Here is a 24,625-nt window from a genome sequence, read left to right on the forward strand (position 1 = left end):
TTGCGAGATCTTTGGTGGCTTTACTCGGGACCGATCGCTGTTGAAACAGTTGCTCCCACACGGGAGACGTAACAGAATGAAACGGTTGCAGCCGACAGGCCTCAGCAAGGGTGTCCCAACTGTATTTGGTTTCCTTTCTGCAAGATGGCCCAACCGTGCTCCAGTGTTGCAACTTCCAGCCTGCAGTCCTCCACATAGAGATGCAAACCTTGCTGGAAAACCTTGGAGGACCATTCTGATTCTTGGTGGCAACACTTTGAGTTTTGCTCTCAAAGCATCCATACCTTCTCCACGTAACGCATGAAGATGCTTCACCTGTTCTTGGTGGCTGTGTCTTTGCTGCTCCTGGCTTCTTCAGGTAAGGAATAAAAAAAGGAGTGAAGGGAGGGAGAGACATTTTTGCCAGGAAGGACAGAAAAGCACGGATGAAGACACCTCTGAGTTGTGCATTGTCCTGTTGTTGTTGTTGTGTGCTTTCGAGCGTTTCTGCTTTGGCAACCCTAAGGCAAACCCTGTCTTGGGTTTTTTCCTTGGCAGGTTTGTGTCAAGAGGAGAGGTTCCTATGCCATCCTCTGAGTCTGAGGAGGTTACTTGCCTAGGCCAGCCAGTTGGATTTTCATGGCTGGTCAGGGATTGCATACCCTGTTCCTCCAGAAACCTAGGCCAGGGGTTTCCCAATTTTTTGACTTGCTAATTGAACTCCAAAAACTGAGAAGTTTGATAATAATAATAATATCAGATAATATCAATTTTTTATTTATAGTAGCCCGTCCCTTCCCAAGATCAGGTGCAGCTTCTTCAACACATATGTTAAAAACACATGGTTGCCCATAAACATGATAAAAAGATTACAGCTACACACTCAACCATTACATCAATCAAAACAATTCAACTAAACTACACAAATTAAAAACCCCTTAGCCCAACCATCTTTGCCACGGACAGAGGAGGGAGGCCCACAGGATTTTAGAGTGCGGGGACATGCCATGTTTGTGACAGGAAGTTTTTAGGTCCTTCCCCTTATTGGGCCAGGGTGGTCATCGAAAGCGGAGCTCGGTGGGCAAGCGTATTCCAAAGGGCTGGGGCATGGCCGTGCGAAATGTCCTCCTTTAGTGGAGGATTAATCTAGCCCCATGCACACTTCAGTAATTGCTGCCGCCCAGACGTTCTGAGGGTTTGCGACGGCGGACATGTATGGGGAGAGCTGGTCCTTTAGGTATCCTGCGGCCCAAGCCATTTATCACATGAGACGACTCGGCAGTTTATCCCCTGATATCATGCCTGGGAAATATGGTGTAATTTGCGTGAATGATTTCCCACACAACTCCGCCCACAACCCACCCAATTTTAAATGGTCACAAGACAGTATTAGGAAATTTCGATGCGACCAATGACATGTTCCCATAGATCACGTTATTTGAGCACTCATGTGATAATCATTCACGTAATTACTTTGCCATTTGAGTTGTCACTTTAGTTCTGCGGGATGCTTTGATAAAAAATGTGCTGTCAATCTCTTTAAACAATGCTGCTGTTTACAATATGCCAGAAATTCAGCCTCAGTGTGGATAAACTGCCTAGAGTCAACTTATCATGGGCGCAATGTCAGTTACTTGTGGCTTTAACACTTATATAAAAGGAATCCCATCGCTCTGGGTGAAGCCAAGGATGTGTAATTGCCATGTCTGGCAGCACATCCGCCTTCTGTGTCTCTCTCTCCATTCCAGCCTTTCACCTGAAAACACCAAACTGTTTGACGCCTGCTGGAATTTTGTTGTTCTTCGGTGGCATCATTTGTCCTTTGCTTCATCCTTCAGGTCTTTCTTAACATGCCACCTAGTTTTCCCTCGACCGATCAATGAGTCATAGCAAAATCCTGATAACAGTGGTACCTCGGGATACGAAATACCCAGGTTACGAATTTTCTCGGGATACGAACAAATCACATAGAAAACATGTGTTCCCGTGGTTTAGCGAATTTTTTTTGGGTTACGAAAAAACTTTTGGTGCTTTTTTTTCGGCTTTCTTTCGCACGGCAATCGGCGGCTTGTTTTTTTTCCCCATTAGCTGCCTATGCATTCGGCTCGAAGGCTTTTCGGGTTAACGAACGGTGCACACGGAACAATTAATTTCGTAACCCCGAGCACCACTGTATTGTGCCCCCGAAAAAAAAAAAAACTTAAAGTGTGGCTTCACTGATTTACATGGAATTCAACTTTTAGTCAACTGATCTACGAAAGTATCTCCACAAACTAAAAACGACAATCCAGACTTTCTAACAGCTATTGAGCCATGGGCGTTGAAAGCTGTAGTCAAACTGCTTTATTCTGCACGTGTGGCAGAAATTGACAATTTGGTAGCTGTTGACAATACTGTTCAATGGCAGCGCTGGTTGATGCTTCGTATGTTTGACATGCACCATGGACTTTCAACTAGGGTCTCTCTGCTCATGACATCACAAGGGGGATACCCCAGATCTCCAGGCTTTTGGTCCTGTAAACTCGTGTTGGTGGAGACAAACCAACGAAAAAGGGAAAAAGGGGGAAAAAAAAAAAAAAAGGAGGTCCCTTGTTAGCCAGGGGCACAAAGGTAGGAATAGGCAGACATCTCTGAGTTTGTATTCTGGCAGGAAGCAGCAGATGTCTAACCACCACAAGAGGACAATGGCAATTGCAAACATGTGTGACATTTAAGAAAGAATGTAGGCTCACAAACATTAATAACAGCTCCGAAGACACTAACATAAATATTGGTTATTGCATTCCTCGTCCCATGCTCCAAAATGAGCGGACTTTTTGGAGAATTCCTCCTGGACGAAGGACTTAAATTGTAGACTGTTCTGGACAAAGGATGACATCTTTCCCACTGTATTCTGGCCATGCCAAGGAGATGCAGGAAAAGGAAATGATGGCCACTTTGGTCATATGATCTATATTCGTTTTGGCCCAATCAATGAAAGCATAGAGTTTTCAGCAATTATGGGTTGCTGGAACAGTTCAGACCAGACAGTGATCTTTATTCAGAGCAAGATGTGGGGTCAGCTTTTCAGAGAAGCCACGCATATAAATAACATCTTCTACAACTCCTTCTAAGCCATCAGATTATATTCTGCTGAATGAACTGCCCTGTTGGCGAATTTGCATTCCAAAACTGCAGTAGCATTAGTGTAGTTTTGGAAGACCTTGGGACAATTCCACGCGTTATGCCAACGCTCCCAGCATATCCCCCAACCAGCTGTAGTCCGTGAATTTTTTGGGAGTTGTTAAGCTTGTGACTCCAACAATAAGTGCATGGCCCCTTGGTTATCCACCACGGGAGGTTGGTTCCAGGGGGTCCACCCATGAATGACCCACAAATCTGTGGATGCCTCACAGTGCCCTTCGATGACTAGTTGGCATAGTAAATGGACCTGATCAATGGGAACCATGAGCATCCACGGATGTTGGTAGTCTCTGGGGCATCCTGGAACAAGCCCCAGTGGATACCAAGGGCCTGTTTATACATAGTTTTCCACACTGTTAGCTAAAATACTTGCTGCATGTATTCTTTTGTAACAGCTTTGAGGTAGACAAGCAGCGAGAGCAGGTGCAGTTTGTGAGAGCCCACAGCATAGAGACAAGTTTTAAGGCAATCAACCAGCATGGAAGTCGAAGGCTCGTTCATGCCTGGCATCATCCTAGTTTTTTGTGGGTTGTTTGGAGTCTATTGGTGCCTTGTTCTGAACGATGTCTCTTAAAGAAGCTCTTAGGAAGAAACCTCTGTCTCTCACGAATCGGCCACATAGCCCACAACACCCACACAAATATGGAAACAAGCAATCCAACAGCATCACATTTATCCAAGCTCTTAATTGAATTAATTGAGATACCAATACCACTTTTCTCCTCAATAGGGACCCTAAAGAAGCAAAGCACTCAAACCCAACAATTGACAGCATTACACTAAAAACTTCCAAATATACGTCCAACCGTCAGTATCCAAGATTTTTTTTTTATCCATGTGGATTCAAGCATCCATGGGCCTATGAAATTATTCTAACAAATAATCTCTAATAAGCAAACAATTGATTTTGCCATTTCATATATAGGACCACAACCAGTGATATACTCACCATTGCATTTTAATGAGACTTTGAGCACCAGGGATTTTGCGTATCCATGGGGGGTCCTATGAAGCAAGCCCCAAATTCTATATCAAAGGCTCGCTTTTTGTGTCATTCCAGTTTCATGCACCCAACAACTCTGCCCCATATTGACTACCAAATGTGAGGTAGCCGTTTTAGCTCTTTGATGAACGCCACAACCACAAGGTGTTGTCCTTGCCGTACCAGAACAACCTCCATTTAAGAGACAGCAGTTGTTCGGGCAGGGGCAGGCATTGATAACTGCGGTTTTCCCCTTCTTTTTCACCTTTCCCCGCCACAAACCACAGAGTGAGCACAGGATGGTCGAGGAAACGTCCTACGTACTTAGTGGCTCACAAGCATTTGGCCAATTGTGGTTCTGTGCAATTGAATCTGTCCACCTCTCCAACATTTTAACAGCATGCTAAAACCAAAACACACAAGACAGGCAGTGCCAAGTGTGGCCAAGATGTTAAAAGTTATTAAAGTTATTAACAGGAGAGAACATACACAATGAGCGAGCTCGCAGCAGTTTGCTTTTGCCTGAGCTTGTTGGGAGGGACAGATCGCACCATCCTCTCCCTCCTGCTGTGTGAATGCAGTAAAAGGTCCTTGTTCCCTCAACTCACTTTGCAGCAAATGAAGTGAGCTGAGGACAAAGGAGGAAAGTGGGACATCTTTAAATGCAGCTGAAAAAGTGGGAAGGCAGAGGATTAATCAAGACTGCTTACCTGATGGGGGCACTGGGGGTGGCACTGGATTTTAGGCATTTCTTGCACACACACCCCAGCAGTCCCAGTGACATGAAGCAGGACCCCAGACCCATTAGAGTTGTCCACCTCCTTTTTAAAAGATTTTGGATTCAAACTCTGCTTCACAGCACTTTAGTTCACAAGCTTGGAAAAGGCCTTTTCTTGTAATAGTTCTATCTAATTTGTGATGGATTTGTAAAGTTCATTGCCTGTTGGATTAATGTCCAATCACATAAAATGCAAGAGTATTACAGAAAAATTGTGTGTAGCCAACTAGAAAACAAAGGTTTGTCCTAAATGATTTGACAGATTTAAATGTGTTGATATAGAATACAGACAGACAGACAGACACACAAACACATCCACAAGTAGATACGTCATTGATATACAGTATTCAATATACATATAATCACAGCACCTAGAAATAACTTTAATATAATAAAATATAATAAACTACAGTGTGTTATCAGAGTGAGTATAGATTAATTTGGTATCAACAAAGAAAATGAAACAGACAAATATATTTTGTGGAAACTCCTCCAAAATTGTAGAATGGAAGTAGTGAATGACAAGGAATGAATGTTTATACATTTATGTACCACATATTGCAGGTTAATTAATTTTGGGGAGATGTATGTATGAGGTGTGATGTATTTTTTTGTTTATTTTAAAAAATATTTTGTGTAATACAATTGGGATAAAGCAATTTTTTAAGAAAAGAAAGGAAAGAGTTTTCTTGTGCACTTGCGATAACTAGCGTCCCACAGCCATTGGCCCTGCTGTGTTGTGGGTTTTGAGGCTGTGGGTTTTGTGCGTTTTTTAAATATACTGTTAACAAGTTCTGGATTAACTGTTTTGCTCTGTCCTAATGACCTTTGTGGCCCATGCACAGGATTTGCCCTCAAAGCATGGGAGCACGGCGTGTTATCAGGCCCAATGGATCTTGCACGTTTTTCAAATGTTCCTATCCCTGGTGAAATTGGAGATTGGCCTTCTGAAGGTTTGCTGTGTCAGGTAATCTCAGCTCTCCAAATCAAAGCACAGACGTCTATAGACTTCTTCATGGACATCTTTTGGGTCTGTCTTATTTTCCTATATCCCCACCTTTCTCCCAACTTAGGACTCAAAACAGATCATAGTAATTTTTGAAGAAATGCAATTAAATGACTAGTACAACATTAAAATGAAAGATTAAAAAATACATAAGCATTTGTGGTTGATATGACTGAAGTCATCCGGTGTATGCTGTTGACCTTTTTGTCCAGTGGAGAATGTCTAATATGTCTTATCATGCTAGTCAAGAAAGAAAATTGCTCTAAAACCTGGGTCGACTTATCATGGGTAATTTAATTCCTTTGCTTCATTATTTAGATTCATTTGTTACATGCCCCTAGTTTTTACACCTCAACTTATCCATGGGTCATATCAAATACATAATTCTGCTGCCCAAAACCTGCCTCGACTTCTAATGAGGTTTACTTATAGTTGAGTAGATATTGTACATCTATCAAGCTTGAGGAAGTGGAGTTTGTACGACTGGAACTACGACTGGAATGAGCAGCATCTATACATCATACAGAAGCCAAATGTGATGCATTGCGTTGGGCATGGATGTGTTGTATTGCGCCATTTGATGTTGTGCATTTGGTTACAAAAGTGGTGCTGCCATGGTTCATTGCACAAAGTTGCAACCTTTGAATCAGAGGTTAGAAAAGCATTCCATCTGAATAGGGAATTCTGAGAAATGTCCATCCAGAAGGTGTAACTTTTCTTATAGATGGAAGATTGGAACTCCCTCTCTAAGAGTTGTGGCTTGTTATACTGTTATATATAAAAAAAAGCAGTGGTGCATGTTAACTTTTGGCTTCTTTGTTGATATCACTCCACAGAATACGCGACAGGAGAACTGGATGCCACCCAGATCACCCCTGGGATCCTTTGAAACAAGGAGCAGCCGCTGAACATCAATAGATGTTGGATTCGTGGCATTGTCTGCTTTGAAAATCTGCATCCACAACTTCAACCAGTCCACCTCTGAAGCTTACATGTTAGCAAAGAAAACAAGACCCATACTGTTCACCGGGATATCCATCCTCACTTTTTGCCTTTCATTAAAGCATATTGGAAGTAAAAATGTTCCTCTCATATTCCGTCATTCTGTTATTATTATTGAAACTACATCCGCACACACCCTAAAGGAAGCATCGCATGTTAAGTGATTACTAATTCTTATATTACAATACGAAACACAATAATTAAATATAAATTCAGTTTAAATGATAATGATAATACAGTGGTCCTTGGGTTGGGGGGGGTGAAGTAGCCTGTAATGTGGGGGGAAATGCAAATTAAAAAAGCAAACACTTCTTTTCATCTAAGACAAACATCTCTTAGAATCCCCAGGTCCTCCAATGCAAGTCTGGTTCAACTCATCTACCAGAAGTTGACCATAGACTTCTGCTGGGAGACTACAAATGTCTGAGAGAAAGTTTTATTCTCGGAGTTTCTAGGTTCTCCAGCACAACTCTATGGTCGCATCTGACAGAGTTGCACCGGAGACTTAAAAGACTCCTAGAGAGAACGTATTAATTAAAACCATAAAGGTCAAAGCCGCAAATGTGGAGGGACAACTTTAATAATAAATAATATAATAATAATAATAGCAAAGCATTAAATTTTATACTGCTTCATAGTGAGGTCAAGCACTCTCTAAGCCAGCGGTTCTCAACTTCCTAATGCCGCAACCCTTGACACAGTTCCTCATGTTGTGTTTGAGCCCCAACCATAAAATTAGTGGTGCTTCGGTTCCTAAGACCATCAGAATATGTGTTTACGTGTGTCTCAGCAGTTCAACAATCTGTAATAAATTAATAATATATAATAATAATAATATAATAAATATAATAAATTGTATTTATTTACTACATTACCCGCCTTTCCCCCATGGATCAAGGTGGAAGAAGACAACTTCAGTCAAAACGCATTGGTTAAAAACAATGTCCATTTCATCATCATAATAAGTGAATGCGTTCTGGCCCCACTTCTCATTGCAATTTAGAGAATTCCTCCCGTTTGATAAAATCCGGCATCTTGTTGGCCCTTCTATATTATTAGCTGAAAGGAATACGTGTTGCTTTTGAAGCTTACTGTACATCCCACAATTAGTAGCTAGCTAAATTTAAAGGATGGTTTGCAAGGGTAAACTTTTTTCCCCAATTTTTTAAAATTTGCATTAAAACAGTACATTTAATGTTGAAAAAACATGACTTTCTTGAGTCGTCACACTTAGTTGGCTTCCACATCTTGTATAATATTTATATAATATATGGATTTCTGTAAATTAATGTTTTCCGTTACATTCGCTTGACCCACTTAAGTAAAAATGTTTTTATGAAGTAAAATTCTTTTTTGTATCCTTTCTATCAGACCGCTTCTGTTGTGTGTTTACTTTCCTATTTTGTTGTTCTCCCTGATTATATGTAATTCTATTGTTTCTTAATCATTCTTATATAAATCCTATTATTATTATTATTATATACTAAAATTGGAACACATTATAGCCTTTTTGTAATTAAATCTTCTTAGCTTGTTTGCACGCCAATTGTACTTTTTTTCCTTTTCGTTTTATGGTTGTATATTACAATCGTTTCTCTCAGCGGCCATTCCGCTTTGATTGTCTAGTCACAAGAAAAGCGGGAAAAATAAAAGATGATGATGAGATATGATGATGATGATGTGATGATGATGTGGATGATGATGGGGTTTCCCTGTTTTTAAGATCTGTCCTGAGGAGGTTTGGCTCCCTGAGGCTGAGAGATGTGGACTTTGCCCAGGGCCACCCATTAGGTTTAATGGCCGAGGGAGGAATTTGAACCCTGGTCTCCAGAGTCATAATCTAACAACTCCAACCAAACTAGGCCAAAACCAAAAACTACATTGGCTGTAGGCATGTCGGAAACCTCTTGGTCTGCTGCCCTTCAAGGAGCTGGCTCTCTTGACCTTTCCAGTCCTTAGGACCAGCTCGTGGCTTTGGCGCAGCTTATGGCTTCTTAAGATGCATGCATCATTTAAACAGTATACCCTCCAAAGTGACCCGAAGCAGCTTATTTTGGCCTGTCTTACAGGCCCTTAGGTCTCCTTCCTCTGGCGCATGGATTGATTTGGTGCCCAGGAAGGACTTTATGTATGAATAGCCATAGAAATGCAAAACTGTTTGGTCTGGTGGCATTGGACACAGGACATCCAAACCCTCTGGCCATTCCTGTGGTCATCCCACCTTGCCTGGCCTTAGGCAGCATTTCTCCTCTGCGTTTCTTCTCATAACAATTGTTTTAAAACTGAGTTGTCACCTCAGAACAACCATTTTGCATGTCTATTGCTGTTCATTGCTCTTTGGAAATGTCATTCATTCTGATGGCTTTGGCGCGAAGTTTCCATCTTCTTTCCATTACTATTACTTTATTACTATTATTATTATTCTTTGGTTATTTGATTTGATTTCGACTCGGGCCCCTACTCACTTCGGGGTTTCCTTCTCCTCTTAAGTGTCTTAGATCTGGAAAGAGAGAACGAGAAGAGAGGGAAAGGATAGGAAGAACTGCGCGCAAAGAGTGGTTGTTAATGGCTTCGGGAGCCTTTGGGGAGAGAGTTTGTGTATCCACTTTTGCGAAGGACACACAAAGCCTTGTGGGCTATTTGTGTAATTAGGAGCAAGCCTCTTAGCCCTAATATCCCGGGCGATGATCCGTTTGCTTAAGCCTCCCTTCTGGCCTGCTCCATCCTCCTTCTCCGGCTTTTTCTCTGCAATTCCCTTCGGACGGAAAGGAAGAAGGAGAAAGAGGACCGGAGAAGGAGGAGAAGAGCCTCCGAAGGTCTCCCTCAATCCCCGGCTAAAGGAGGCATTAAGGGCCGCCTTGGACCCAGCCTTCAATCCATCCATCCATCCACTCGGGTTTGGAAAGACACCGCAATCCCAGCAGAAGAGAAGGAGGAAGAGGAAGAGGAAGAGGAGGGGAACGCCACTTAGCCCCCGCTTCCAACCGCGGACTTTCCTTTCTTTTCTAAAACCTTAGACCAAGAAAAGCCTTCGGAGAAGCAAGGATTGACCCGAGTTTTATTGCATTTTAAGGCAATTGAAATTATGCTTTGTAAGTTATATTACATTTAGTTAGGCCATTTGGAAATTGCGTTGTGGTTATTCGCGTTCCCTTGGTCTCCTTTCTCATTTATCTCTTTTATTCTCTCTGATTACTGCATTGTTGCTTTGTGAAGTGTGCCTGTGTGTGTTGTGTTGTTGTGTGTATTCATATATCATTTAATTGCATGTATGATCTAGTTTAACTTGTGCTTTGGGTATTAGTTATATATATATATAATGTCATTGCCCATTTAGAGCAATTTTGAATTGTGCTTTTGTAGTATCATACTATCTATAGATCCAATTTAATTGTGCGTTTGTAATATACTATATATATATATATATAGATATATATATCATAGCTATATGATCTAGTGCTTACTGTGCATTACTGCGCATCTTTAATATTGTGCTTACGTTAGTATCATCATCTATCATCGATATACATACATCAATTTAGATTTTGACGTTGTAGTATATCTCTTTATACTACACTTAGGCAATTTGAATTGTGAGTTTGTAACAATCTTAAAACTGCCTTAAACGCCTGCCTTGCGATTCAACCGAGAAGGCGATCCTCCTCCAAACCGGGCATTAGACGGTGGTCTTTGGGGCGGATTCCTGTGGGGCTGCTGGCCTATTAACTCTGGCTTCCCCTCCGCGAAGCCCCCCCCTGCAATTCGGGGCTGTCGCTTCTTCTCTCCCCTGGATAACTGCACTTACCAAAAACGGCTCTAAATTAACCTGCCAACCGCCGCCGCCTGGTCGTTCCCTCTAATCCTCCCTCTTTTCCGAAGCGGACGATCTGCCCCACAGACATTGAGGGAGGGAGGGAAGGAAGGAAGAAGACGGAAGAAGAAGGAAGGAAGGAGGAAGGAAGGAAGGATAGATGGAGGGGGGCAAGGAAGGGGATGTAGGATGGTTAAAAAAGGGGGGAGGAGCCCTTTCGCTTCAGGCGCTTCAAGGCTCCAGGTGCAGCGGAGAGGTCTTTATTGGGGGGATTGGTGCAAACCCCCCCTTTTTAACACTGCACCTCCGCCCATCTATTTTTCCTTCCGTTCCGTGTCACTCTTTTCCTCTTACTACTTCTCACTTCCCTTTTTTCCTTTCCTTTCCGGTCTCCCGCTCTCTTCTCTCATCCCCCTTCCGTTCCTTTCCCGTTTCCCCTCTTCCCCCCTTCGCCTTCCTTTTCGCTTTGCCTTTTCCCTTCCCTGCCTTTCCTCTCACTTCCTTCCCTGTCCCTTCCTGCTGTCCTCTTCTTCCTTTCCCTTCCTTTCTCCCAGGTTCTTTCCCCAATCGTTTCTCACCCCTTTTCAAAGACCAATACCTGGTTGGGCTGTAATGCTCATGTCTCTTCCACGAAGAGCGCCTGCCGCTGGCTACCCACCTACTCCTACTACTACGACTTATATTCTATCTATCTATCTCATTATTATTATGATTATTATTATGCAGTATTTTATGGATTGTATTTTAGTATTATTACGTTTTATTTTATGCTCCCCGCCTTCCTTCCAGTACAGTGACATCAGGTACTTCCTGTCCTTGTCCTTCCCATCTCTTCCTTTCACTTTCCTTTCTGCCAGATAGTCTTTCCTTCCCAAATTCCTTTCCGCCTCTCTCCAAAGAAATCTTTGCGGATGCTCCGATGTGGTTCTGTGTGTGTGTGGTGGTTTTGTACTTCCTTTCCCTGTCCTCGTCTCCCAAAACGTGCTCTTCTCCCCGGGACTTTCCTTCTTCCCTTCCCTTCTTTCCTTTTTTCCGGATTCCTACCAAACCCCTTTCAGCCCTGGAGTTTGTGTGTCTGTGTGTCCCCCACTGTTTCTTTCCCGAAACAGCGGCTTTCCCAGACTTTCTTCTTGTTCCTTTCCCTCCCTTGCCTTCCTCAGCCTTTTGTCCCTCTTCCTTCCCTTCTCAAGGATTTCTTTCCCAATGCCTCTCCAAAGAAATTTCCCAGTTTGGGCTCTGCCTAGTTCCCTTTCTCTCTCGGCCAAAACAGTTCCCCCCATCCCCTTCCTCCTTCCTTCCCTCTCTCTTTCCCCCCTTCTCCCATCTTCTTTCCCAACGACGGCACGACGCCATTCTTCCAAATAAAGTAAAATCTCTGGATTTGGGGTTTGGTGTACCACCTTTAATTCTCTCCGACAGCGACTTGCCCAGGACTCGCCCCCCCTTCCTTTCTTCCATCCTTCTTCCTTCGCTCATTCCTCTCCTTTCTCCTATATCTTTTTCGAGTCCCAAGCGTCAAATTCTTAGGGACTGTTTGAACCCAGAGGCAACGCTTTTTGTGGGAAGATGCTGGTCCTATTTGGGGGGCACATGTTTTCCCTGGCGGTGTGACTTTATTGGGACTCCCCCCCCCCCCACTCTTATCCGTAATTCAAAGAGCGCTTTCCTTCCTTCTGTCCTTGCTCCCTTGGAGCAGTCTCCCCTTTCCCCTCTCCTTCCTCGCCAACTCTTTGAGCGTCTCCTCTACAGTCCTTCCTTTCTGTGTAGGAGGAAGGGTCCTCCATTTGGGGCAACTTTTGCGTGGGGGTTGACTGAGTTGATCCCCTCGCTCCCCCAGTCGCACAAGAAACCCTCGATCTTTCTATTGGGCGTGTCCCGCCTTCCCCTCTCCTCCTCTCGCTACCATCTTCCTCGAGGCACTTCTTCATTCGTTCCTTTCTCTTTCGCTCATTTCTTTGCAGGAGTTTTCGACGTTAGAGGCCAGACGCCGATGGAATCGCTCAACTCGAGGACCTGTGCCCGGACTGTGCGCTCCCGCTTCGCGTCTCACATCATCATCATTCATCCTCTTCTTCATCCTCATCCTCTCTCGGTCTTCCTCAGAGTTTAGCCAGAGCTTACTCCAGCCTGTACTCCTGCGTCGGGGGGCCACCCTGCACACTCCAAACCAAGTCGTGGGGACACCTCTTTTCTACGAGGTTCCCCATCGTTCCTTAGTCATCGACGTTCCAGGAAGCCTCTCGGCCTGGCGCGATCTCAAACACGACGCTGCTCAAGACTACGCTACAATGAGATCTCACTCACCGTCGGGTGCGCGCTGGGTTGGGGCATCACCCCTCTCCAGTGCAGACAACCTCTCTACAGCTGGAGATCCTCCAAAGGGCCGTGGCCATGCCCATCTGCTTATGCCGCTGAGGGCATGCTATCCAACAACTCGGGATGCCCGACTATGCGGCTTCCTGCAAGTCCTTTTGGTGGGGACACAGGCCCCCCAAGTTTCCCTGGAACTTTTCCTTCCGACGTGGCCCACGGGGTCACTAATGCGCCTGGGGCTCCCGGGCAGCTTCATAGCCCAGCCAGGCCTACATATACCACCTTACAACAAGCGTTTCAAATAGCTGTCAAACGGATCTCACTTCCAGCAGGCCTTTTTCCCCAACATAGATCTCTTCCGGCAGGCCTTTCCTGAATGGATATCCTTGTGGCATGCCTTTTCCAAATCGATATCCGGCCACACAAAAGATAAACCAAGGCTGCATCCACACTGGGAGAAAAAACCCAGTTTGAAACCAGAAACCGCTTTTCAGCATCTCTACTCAAGTCTATGGAAGTTCTGGGGAATTGGATGTTTCGCTGGTGTGGGCTCCTCCTTCTTGCCACCCACAACAAACCCCAACTCCCGCAAATTCCATTGCCTTCGCAGGGCATCTAAAGCGGTGCGCCAAAGCTGGGTTTATTTCTCCAGTGCGGCCGTGCAGCCCCAACTTGTTGCTCTCACTGTTTTGTTTGTTTGTTATTATGTTAAATTATATATTTATATATCGTTAAATGTTTACATTGTATTTTAAGGAGGATGGTGGGGTGGGATTCAGGGTAGGGACTTGTTATCTTTTTACTGTTGTAAGCAGCCTCGATTGCTTGGCAGGGGGCGTGACAAAAATAAATTTATATTATGATTTCATTAGGTTACAGCAGCTCACGGGCCAAGTGGCCATCAAGTGCGCCTTCTGCAGCCCTACTTCCACCCAACAAGTTCATCTTCACTCGCACCACCACACAGGAGGCCCAAGTACACGCACAGCCTCGACCTCAGCCACTCCTGGGAGGACGTTCAAGGCCCTGTAACGGAGGGATCCGCAAAAAGGACCTTCTCCATCCAAGGATGGGCCCAGTGGTCAGGATCGGGATCCAAGACAGCCCCTGTCCCACACTGAACTTGACCTGTCACAAGAGATGCGTCTGTAGCACCACAGCCCCCTTGGGCTGAAGAGCCAGCAAGCAGCAGGCAGCCCGCCCCGATGGGCGCGCGCCCGAGTCCAAGGGGCATGGCCTTAAATCAACCCGGCCCCCTTCCTCCGTGCGGCGCTATCCGGTCATCCCATTGCCTAGTAAGGTTCGGCATCTCCAGAAGCTGCCTCCCGGCCATCTTCACACAGCAAACGTTTCCCAGCCTTTGCCTATGAACCAAAAAAGGAGAGGAACCCCTTTAGGGGGCAACGGAGGAACACACCGGGGCAGCGGCTGGCCGACCCCAGCAAGTCCCACATGGATGTTTTGGCACCCCAGGGACCACCCCAGGAGGTTCAACTCGCACCCCTGTCCAAGGACCCTACATACACCACCCCTCGACCTTTCCCATGTTTTGGCCCACTTCGGGGGGGGGGGGGGCCTTCCCATGGGCCCACATACCCAGGACAAAGGCCAAGCAAGGCGGCTGCCACAGGCGTGGTTGGTCACAAGCTGAGCCTGCGCAGCGACAGCCACAATTGCGGGAGGGGGGGGCCCTAGGTTTGCGAGGGTCTAACCCTCCTGGGACATGGGGGAGCTGGAGGGATCTGAGACCTCGGGAACGAAAAGGGGCACCCCAACACGAAGGTCCGGGGTTCGGCTCCTCCGAAGGGAGGGGGTCCAGTGGAAGAGCGGTCAGAAAGCCGTAGAGGGAAGCCTGTGCTCCTGCCGCTCCCTCGGAATGGCAGCTCCTCTTGGCCTTCCGACGGTGGTCCAGACGCGGGCTCGTTCGCCAAGCTCCTATGTCAGTGCCCAGGGAGGTCCTATGGGGCAGGGGCCAGGGGTGGCTGACAATGATCCCCCCCCCTGAGGGGCCCCACCACAGCAACTCTCTTCGGACTTCCTCAGCGACGGCAGACTCCATCCTACAGGTCATGTTCTCTCCGGGGGTAAAGGGAACGAGATAACGGGCCTATCCTGCCCCTCTTTGGGACGGAGATCTCAGGAGGCCCCGAGCGAAGACCCCCGAGAAAGGCCATCAAAACGGAGGGGAAGACCCCCCTGAGCGGCGTAGCAGCCCAGGAGGGCTACCAGGTGGCTGGACGAGGGACCCCCGGGGAATACCAAGGGGCCCAACACACCACAGACCCCAGAACACCCGCTTCCTTCTGGAGGTCATGGCAGACCAGTGGGACTGGGTTTGCCAGACTGGTCGCCCTTCCAGGGACCCTGAGAGGAGACCCAGGGGACCCACTGAGGGAAGAGGAGGTATTGGAGGAGGAAGGAAAAGTAGGAGGCAGGAGCAGCCTTACTTGGGAAGAGTGCCAGCTATGGGTCAATTTTAGGTGCTGGTTAGCGATAACCAAGAAATATCATTTCTATACTTCTTCTCAGTGCACTGCCTTGCAGCACTCCCTAAAGCAGTTAGTTGACCCAATCCATACGTCAATTGCCCCAACTAAGCTGGGGACTATTTTAGGACCGACAAAAAGATGGCAAGGCTGAGTCAACCCTGCGCCCCTGGCTGGGCATGCCAACTCACAACCAGATGGTTTGTGAGTTGAGTGGCTGTGGGGCAAACATTTAACCATGCCGCCGGGGTTTCCGGGTCACCTGGTTCTGGGCCCCTTCCCCCTCTTCCAGTGGGTCTCATAGTTGGGAAAGACCTCCAGGGTCATGGCTCCAGCCCTCTCTTCTGCCATGTAGGAAGAAAACCATTCCAACAAGACCCCCAGCAGCCGGCCATCCAACCTCTGTTTAGAAACTCAACCAGATCATTGAGGCAGCAGCGGCTTCCAAGTGGAGCAGCTTTTTAGGCAAGATGTTCTTCCTAAACTTGAATCTTGTAGATTTGCTCCGGGTTCTCGGGCCTCTCCAAAGGAAGGCAGCCAAAATGGTGAGGGTTTCTGGCAGGCCATGCCTTGGAGGAGAGACATAGGGAGCTGGGGAGTTTTAGCCTGGCGGAATGAGAAGGTTAAGAGAGATATGATTTTAGCCTGTTAAATTGAAGGATGTTCATATGAGGAAAGAGCAGCCCCAAGCTTGTTTTTCTGCTCCAGAGAATAGGACCCCAATGGAGCAAGGGAATGCAAGATGCATTCTACCACACATTAGGAGGAACTTCTGACAGTAAGAGCTTTTCAGTCGTGAAGATGCTTGCCTTGGCGGCTGATGGGAGTCCACTCCTTTGGAGGTTTTGAAACAGAGGCGGATGGCATGACAAGGTGTGCTTTGATTGGTGAGTTCCTGTCATGGCAGAAATGGGGGGTGCAATGTATGGCTTTGACGTCTCTTCCAACCATGAGTCTATGGTTACATTTATAAAAAAAATATGGGACAGACTTTAGGAGCAGGAAAAGGGCCTCGTCCAGGATTTGGGTGTGGGATTGAGTGCCTTGCCCCCCTGTTACAAAATGTGGTATTTTATCTATTAAGAAACAGAAGCACAGCAATCGTTCCAACCTTATGCGCATCTGAGCTGCAGGTAAATAAATAGGGGATAATAATAATAATCATAATATCCCACCTTTCTCCCAATATAGGGCTAGAACAAGAAGGAAAGCGGGAGAAGGAGCGAAAGACGCTCCAATAAAAACAACTCCTCAATTTTAGTAGAGAAGGGAGGCGATAGCGAAGGAAGATCGGAAGTTGACTTTCTGAGGCCAACTGACCATAAGCAACACAGCCAGCCCTCCAACTGCCAAAGCACTGGTGCAATAGCTCCCAAGAGCCCAGGGTGACTATGGTGTCCTCCTTTTCCAGGCCCTGTCCTCTCCCTGTCACCATTCTTCCAGGAGCGATTTCCAAACAGTCCTCCATTTGAGCCTGACTCCATTTGGAGCACTGCAGAAACCAATCCTCTGAGCCGCTTTCACTGGCCTGCTTAATGTGGGGGATTGGGGGAGCTGTCCTTTGTTGGTGCCCCCAACACTCAGATGCCCAGACTCCCATAGCATTGATCGAGGGCATTTATAAAAGCGGTCTCAAAGTGGATCATTTTGAAGTGCGGGATGCAAGCCTTGCAATGAACGCCGGAGTCAGTTAGCTGCAGCGAAGCCCTTGACACTGTTTAGAGCTGGCTTTTGAAGGAAGGAGACCGGGATTGGGGTTATTTTTAGTCCTATTAAAGAGGAAGGCAGTGTGAGGCAGGAGGAGGAGGGTGGTGGTGTGTGAATTTGTTGTGTTTGGGTGAGGGTTTCCCTTGCGGTGGGTATCCCAGCCCTTAAGACGAAGGGGTTTTGTGCATCTGCTGTTTATTTGGGTGACATCCTTGGTGGACACTTCAATGTCTCCTTGCAAGAGTGGTTTTCCTTTGGTTCCCGAGTCCCTGCAAATGGTCCACGGGCTCTTCTCTGTACTTTCTATCTCTTCTGGCAGGTTTTTATCCTCCCCAAGAAGAAGACCCAGCCCTCAAAAGAATCCCTTCCTCTGGGCAGTACCTCTGCACCCCTGAGGAAGTTGAGAACCATGGGTAGATGCACCAAGGACCTGGCTGTTCAAGGACAGCTTGCCATGAACTAGGCACAACAACCTCTCCAGGTTGGGACTGGGAAACGAAAACATGGGTTAGCCAAAGCTGCTGCGTCAGAGTTGACAGCATTGACAGGGGCTTCGTCCTAGCAGCCTTTCCAGGGGAAGTTCCTTGTCACCTGCATCAATCCTGGAGAACGCTTAAGGCTGTTGGTCAATGCTGGTAACACTGGGGCAGATAGGGCCAGACTCAAGTTATAGGATGCACCCTTTTCCCGCTCGCAGAAGGTCAGGCCCCTATATCCCAGCAGCAGCATCCGAGCCAAAGCTTGCGAAGATGATCTGCTCCAAAACTCTGAAAAAACCAGGTGCTGACAGTCAATACCACAGCCTAGTGAGTCAAAAAATCTGACCCTTGATGAAGTGCAGCTCCTAGATTTATGTTGGAAGTGGCTCCTTGCGTCTTTTGCGAGGGATGAGTGTACCTTTGGGTCTGGGGAAGGGGGGGCTGCTGGAAGGGGCGCTATGAAAGACCATTTGACCAAATTTCCAAACCACCGTTTTGCATAAAAAACCCACAAAACTCTCTTCTTCTTTTGAAGTATACGTGCTCGCCCTGGCTTGGGAGAGGAGAGGTAAGGCCCGCTACGCCATTCAACAGAAGTCAAACGGTTGGTGGGAACTCATGGCTTCATGGTAGCGAAAAGCTATTTCTAAAATGTATCAAAGGGTAGCTCATGTTGGCATGCAGCAAATCACGTAACAACTGCACTTTGAAAGGAGAGTGGAGCAAAATGGACGTCTAGGTACGTAGCAAGAGCGGTGAAGGGAAGAAGGGAGAGCGCCAGGGATGATGGATATGGATTTCAACGTTTTAGTATAAGTCTCAAGTCAAGTGTCTATCTTAAAGTCTCAAAGATGAGTCTCAGTCCTTAAAGGCACTTTAAAGTATAGTCTCAAAGAATGGGGCCAGATTAGAAGAAAAAGAATGGAAAGTGGAGTGTGATTCTCAAGAGGCAAAAGAACAATGCATTGGCAATGGGATTAGATGGGGTTCGCGTCGGGTCGTCTTTGCACATCAGATGACGCCTTCTAAAGATTTTCATCTCAGATCCATCATCTTTTTAAAAAATGTTGGCTTTCATCAGATGTGGGGTTGGCAGGAAGAGAAGAATGATAAAGGTGACTTGGGGGTTAGTGGGAATCTACACTGCATTAATAATCTCGTTTGCTGCCACTTAACTTCCACCAGATAGATTTGTGTGAATGAAAGTTTGAAAATGGCCACAAGTCAGAGAGTACCAACAAAAGAGCTATTTATTAGACAGATGATAGGACTAAGATCAGTTACAAACAATACACATCCACAGGTTTAATATGGAACTGGAGACAAATCACATTGAAAGACTCTCTTCAAGTGGTCTTTTGTCGAACACAGTGAGATGATCTTTACAAAAGCTAGACGGAAAAATTAGAAGGAATGAGAATAAACGGAAGTGTTTCTTCTTATTTACATGTATTATGGCCAAAAAGTATATATTTGGTCTGGGAAGGGGGCGGGTACTTCGTGATGTTGAAAACCGCCCTTCAGGTTATGTTATATTAAAACGACTGGTGGCGGCGGGAAACAACATAATTACCCAGCTTTCTAATGGCTATCTAGCTTCAAAACATTAACGTCAGGGAGTTTTTGAGGTCAGTAACAAATAATAGACACGGGAGGAAACAAAAAAAAGAATGCGAAACATGAGTCTCCTCGAACCTGCGCGGGAGGCGCAAGAGAAGACGGGCCTGGAGGAGAGCTAACGAGCGACAATCAAGGAGCCATTTTTGTTGTCTCTGTTGCCTGAGGTAAATCAATAGCGTGCGTTAGCGGTTTTTTCGCGGCGGCCGGGCGGCGGCTGCGTTTTGGGGCTTGTTCCTTTGTGTTCTTACTAATATATGGTCCCGGCTCCTCAAACGGAAACCCAAAGGGGCCTTGGCAGTCACACTCTCTCATGCCTACAGAATTATGCCATAGGGAAGCATTGTCCATAGGAATACATGGGGAGCAGTAGTACTTCTCGTCCAAGGGCCCTGATCCAGCCCAGCCCTATTCTGCATGCCAGGAACTCTCAATCAATAGTTCCACAGGGTCCCGTATTAAAAGGGTTTTGGTCAAACTGGGTACTTCCTTGCAGTGGTGGGTTGAGGCTGTCTGGTTCAGTGGTTTGGAAATATGGGGACTGTAATTTGTGAGTCTCCCTGCGTTTAGTCACATACCTGCTCTGCTCCCTATGGAGTGATATATACTGAGGGCTTCCATGATCCAAGATGGCTTTTTATTTTGCATGCAAATGAACACAGGGGAATCATTTCTACCAAACTGTGCCACCGGACAAAGTGTAGAGCAGCCTTTTATACAGAAGACAGTGCTTAGGTTTCGTTTCTTTAAGTGGGCACCCTCCTTCTGAACTTTCAATAACCCAAATTTAAAAAGTGTGTTCTTAACATTTAATGAGGATGGAACTCTATGTCTTATCACAGAAGACTGATTTATCTCCCTCCCTGTCTGGGTCAGCTTGGCCTTGACTCGCAGGTGCACTGTCATCGTGCCAAAACTCAGAAAGGGGAAGGTGGGCAGAGAAAGTAAAGAATAGAAGGGGGCAACCCAGCCAAAGGAAGAGCAGCGAGAGAGAGAGGGTTTTATCAAACCCTAACAACATCACTTTAACTGCCATGGGTTCCTCCTACAGAATCTTGGGAGGTGTAGCTTGGTGAGGCACCAGCCCTCTTTCTCAGAGAAGGCTAAATACCTTGTAAAACTACAGATCCCAGGATTCCATGGGGTTTTCGGAGGGAGGTGGAGTCTCCTTCTTTGGAGGTTGGATAGCCCTTGGAGGTCTCTTCCAACTCTATAAATTCTATGATTCTATGATCTGAGTGTAGAATCAGAAGCTCTTCCTCTTTTGCAGACGTTAAGAATTAGGAGAATAGGTTTGCACAGGTGGTTTGCTCCGGAGAAGGTCCCATTGGACTTGCTCAGGCAGCTGCAGATTTGATGAAGCTGGGCATGGTTGAACCAAAGGATGCTCTGAAAGAGACTGCTGGCATCTCTCCTTTTCTGAACTGAGATTACCTTATGCAGCATTTCCGAATATAGCTGCATTTTCCATTCTGCACGGTGGTCTCAGGACACTTTGGAAAGCCACAAAAACCACTGATGGCTTTACACTGCTTTTTATTGCTTGGTTCTGAGGCAAAACCTGCACATTGGAGAGAGAGCAGGGGAAGATTGTTAGGATGGGGGGGGGGAGGTAAACCAGAGCATGGAAAAAGTGCTGTCTCCCTTCCTTCCACTTCCCTCTCCTTCTTCCACTCTTCCACTTTCCCTTGATGCAGAATGGAGATATAATGGCTGAACGGCAATATTAACAACCTAAAATATGCATCACAGACCTGGAATAACTATTAAAGACGGTCATAGAAGAAAGTGCAGAGGCAAGCTTAATGCTGAACTTTTTAAAAAAAATTTAAATGATTTTGGATTTTTATTCATTTTCACAATAAAAAACTCCTACAAACACAGTAACGTACATTAACCATGCCATATCCACAAATCAAACATTACGAAGCAGTTCATTAGTCTGCCATTTCTTATAAATCTATCACATTCAAATCATATTTATTGTCTTATATCTTTGATATCTTCTTAATTCTTTTCTTTTTCTTATTCCTTCTTTGAAGAACTTCTCTGCCTGAGAATTCTAAATACCCCTCCTTAAAACTGCCAATACCAGAATGCAACAGGAGGCAGCTAGAGCAGTCAAAGTGGAATAGTAGCACTATAAGAGTATAGTGTGATAAACATCTAGGCTAGTGAGCAATGAACCCCATCTTTGTGTCCATGCTGCCTGTCCTTATAACTACCCCATCAATTTCATAGGCTTTTCTGAGGCAAAGAATGTTCTGAATTGGTTTTGTCAGTTCCTTCCTCTGAAATATAGCCTATAGCACCTGGCATTCGCTGGCCGTCTCCTATCCATGGCTGGCCCTACTTAGGCTTCCTAGAGCAGACCGGGTGCCTTTAGGGTATTAAATCCATCTGATGAACCCCATGACCACGAAGATTTTACATTAAAATAATCAGGACTCATGTGGCCAAGCAACATTACAAGGGTCAAGATGGCATAGGTTATTAATAAGGAAGGACACACAAGCTTGCAGAGGCTGCAGCGGTTTGGTTTTGCCTGAGTCTACTGGGAAAGGCAAGACTCCTCCTCTGCTTTCCTTTCACACCTCCCCTGCTGAGCTAATGGAGCTCAAACTTCTTTTGCACTTTAGCCTGTGGCAACAGGGCAGAAATAAAGAGGGTTGACACCACTTTAGTTTCCATGGCTCAATGGTATCATATTCTGGGATTCGTAGTTTGGTGGGGCTCCCATGGATTTGGTCGGGCAGATTCTCTGGCATAACTCTTAAGCAGAAATGCTGGCTCAGCCATAGACTCTTAGCGAGAGCACCATATAGTCCCTGTCAATTTAGAGATCAAAGCATTGGGAAATTGCAGGCCTTGAAGATTCACACTTTACATGGGAGATTCAGGTAATTTACAGCTGAGGATGTCTTCTGACAGGGCTAAGAGCAAGAATAATTCTCACCTCTGAATCAGTCCACATCAAGGCAACCTTTGCTATGTAGATTTGGGTAGCTTTGAAGTACAGGAAAACAATCTTCACTTCAGGGCTAGAGTTGGTCTACTTAAGGACTCCAGATCCTTTGTTTGGTGTGCTAGTCAAGATATGAGTGTCCTTCACGTCACTCTGAATTTTGACTTAGCTCCCACCCTCAACCACTTTCCCATTCCCTGCCATATGGCTTGGGTCCTTATCACCTATTAGCAGGCCTTTTGCCTATATCTACAGGAAATCCCTTTTATTCCTGAGCTTCTTGGGAGTGTGTGATAGAATGAAAGGTTGCCTTTAGCGTATATGTATTTCCCCAATAAATTTATCAACCAGTTTGAAATATGTTGTCTGTGCCAATCTCTTGTTTCTAGCTACCTTCGTATAAACAGGGATAAGATCCTAAAGTTAATTGAGCTAATTCTAATTCCTCAAATCTGAGTTCAAGTCCAATATCGAATTCTGGTACCAGAGCTCACCAAACCACAAACCTCAGAATTCCATAGCATTGTGTTATGGGAGCAAGTAGGGCCAAACCATTTCATTTCTGCTGTGTGGGTGAGACATTACACTCAATTTGCTGCAGTTAAAGTAGTCTGCAGACAAAGACGGAAAGCAGGAAGAGGGGAGAGAAACTAATAGTGCATCTACAATGTACAAATAATGCAGCTTGAGACCACTTTGACTGCCATGGTTCCACCTACAGAATCCTGGGATTTCTAGTTTTGTGAGTTACCAGCACTCAGATGTAGAAATGCTATAGTACTTAAAGTGGTGTCAAACTGCATTCTTTCTACAATGTAGACGCACCCAAGGACAATGTAGAAGCAGCTGAAAAAGCAGGGTAACAGAGGGTTAATTGTGTCTGGAAGGAATGGCTCCTTCTTCATTCACTCCCTTCATTCCTTACCTGAAGAAGCCAGGAGCAGCAAAGACACAGCGACCAAGAAGAGGTGAGCAATCTTCATGGCTTGCTTGGTGAAGGTATGGATGCTTTGAGAATAAGCCAACAGTGAAAACAACACTGTTGATGTTTTCAGCACACAGCTGGGTTCCCATATTTATAGAGCTCTTCTTGGGAAATTGTGGCAGTTAAAGGCAATCGCTTGAAAGGAAACCAAATGCCGATGGCAGCCCTTTGCTCCAGTTTGCCAACCGTAACCGTTTTCATCCAAGTTGTGTCTCGGTTATGAAGCAAAGATGTTCAGAACTGTTTCAATCTCTCTCTCACTGTCAGACAATCTTTCTCTCCACCGACCTCATCTATCTATCTATCTATCTATCTATCTATCTATCTATCTAGCATGTGATTTTAATGTATATTTTAATGTTTTTATTGCTTTGTATATTGTGTTTGTTACTATGTTGTACACCGCCCTGATTGGAAGAAGGGCGGTATATAAATAAAGCTATTATTATTATTATTATTATTATCATCATCATCATCATCATCATCTATCTATCTATCATCTTTATTAATTTTCAATACAAATAAAAAACATATAAAAGAGAAAACAAAAACTGATTGAAAACGCTTATGATATTCAGCAGATAAAATCGACTTCATCATTCTTAAAGGCATGTAGCCCTGAGGGTTCCCAGTATGAAGGAAGTGAACATATAAGGATTCCAGGACCATGCAAGGAGATCCTGTGGATTCAGCAGGGGAGCGCTAAAGGACGCAAAGAGGGATCTGTCAGCAATCAGAAACTGCATAAGTTCCTCATTGATGGAAACAAATGTGTGTGTGTGATATTTCTTTTTGCAAGTAAACAGAAGTTCAAGAGTATCTTGTCATGTATAAATGTTTCTTATTAGAAGATGGAGAATAAAATGAAGGATCTGGCACACGTAAATAAGAAAAACTGAAACTGCTGAATTGGAAAAGAATGTGTGCAAACAACTTACAAGATTAGGACAGTGTATTGCAAGGACATGAAACTGAAATGTACTGAAACAAGAACAGAATGTGTTCAACACAACCTAATGTAAGGAGCACCAAAACAAGAACAGAATGGGAACAACAAGTCATTCATGAAGAAAAATGAATGTACATATTAAAAAGTATAAAGGAATCATCAAAACCTTGGTGCTAGTGTGCCAGAATCAGCTTTAACTGAAACCCATCGTAAGTTAACCTGCTGCTTATTTTGCCTTAATTGTATACTAGTTAGTATTATTTTAGAGATGTTTCAATCATGTACGTTTGTTGTTTTAGACTGTACGCCGCTTGGCAGGTTTTTATTCTTTTTCTTACTGTATTTATGTAAAGCGCTGTGCAAACGTTACAGCATTCTATTAT

The 24,625-nt window shown here is 45.2% G+C and overlaps 1 protein-coding gene across 1 annotated transcript in view; it reads right to left on the reverse strand.

The window, feature by feature from the left end:
• LOC121919693 (gallinacin-1 alpha-like) overlaps positions 1-23,322 on the reverse strand; it is a 33,499-nt gene extending 10,177 nt beyond the window's left edge. The window contains exon 1 of the mRNA XM_042446531.1: positions 23,234-23,322. Within this exon, the coding sequence (XP_042302465.1) occupies positions 23,234-23,291 (58 nt within the window). The 5' untranslated portion in view covers positions 23,292-23,322. The remainder of the gene's footprint in view (positions 1-23,233) is intronic.
• Positions 23,323-24,625: the final 1,303 nt, after the last annotated feature.

This window comes from Sceloporus undulatus, chromosome 1, assembly GCF_019175285.1.
Source record: "Sceloporus undulatus isolate JIND9_A2432 ecotype Alabama chromosome 1, SceUnd_v1.1, whole genome shotgun sequence".
Lineage (NCBI taxonomy): Eukaryota > Metazoa > Chordata > Lepidosauria > Squamata > Phrynosomatidae > Sceloporus > Sceloporus undulatus.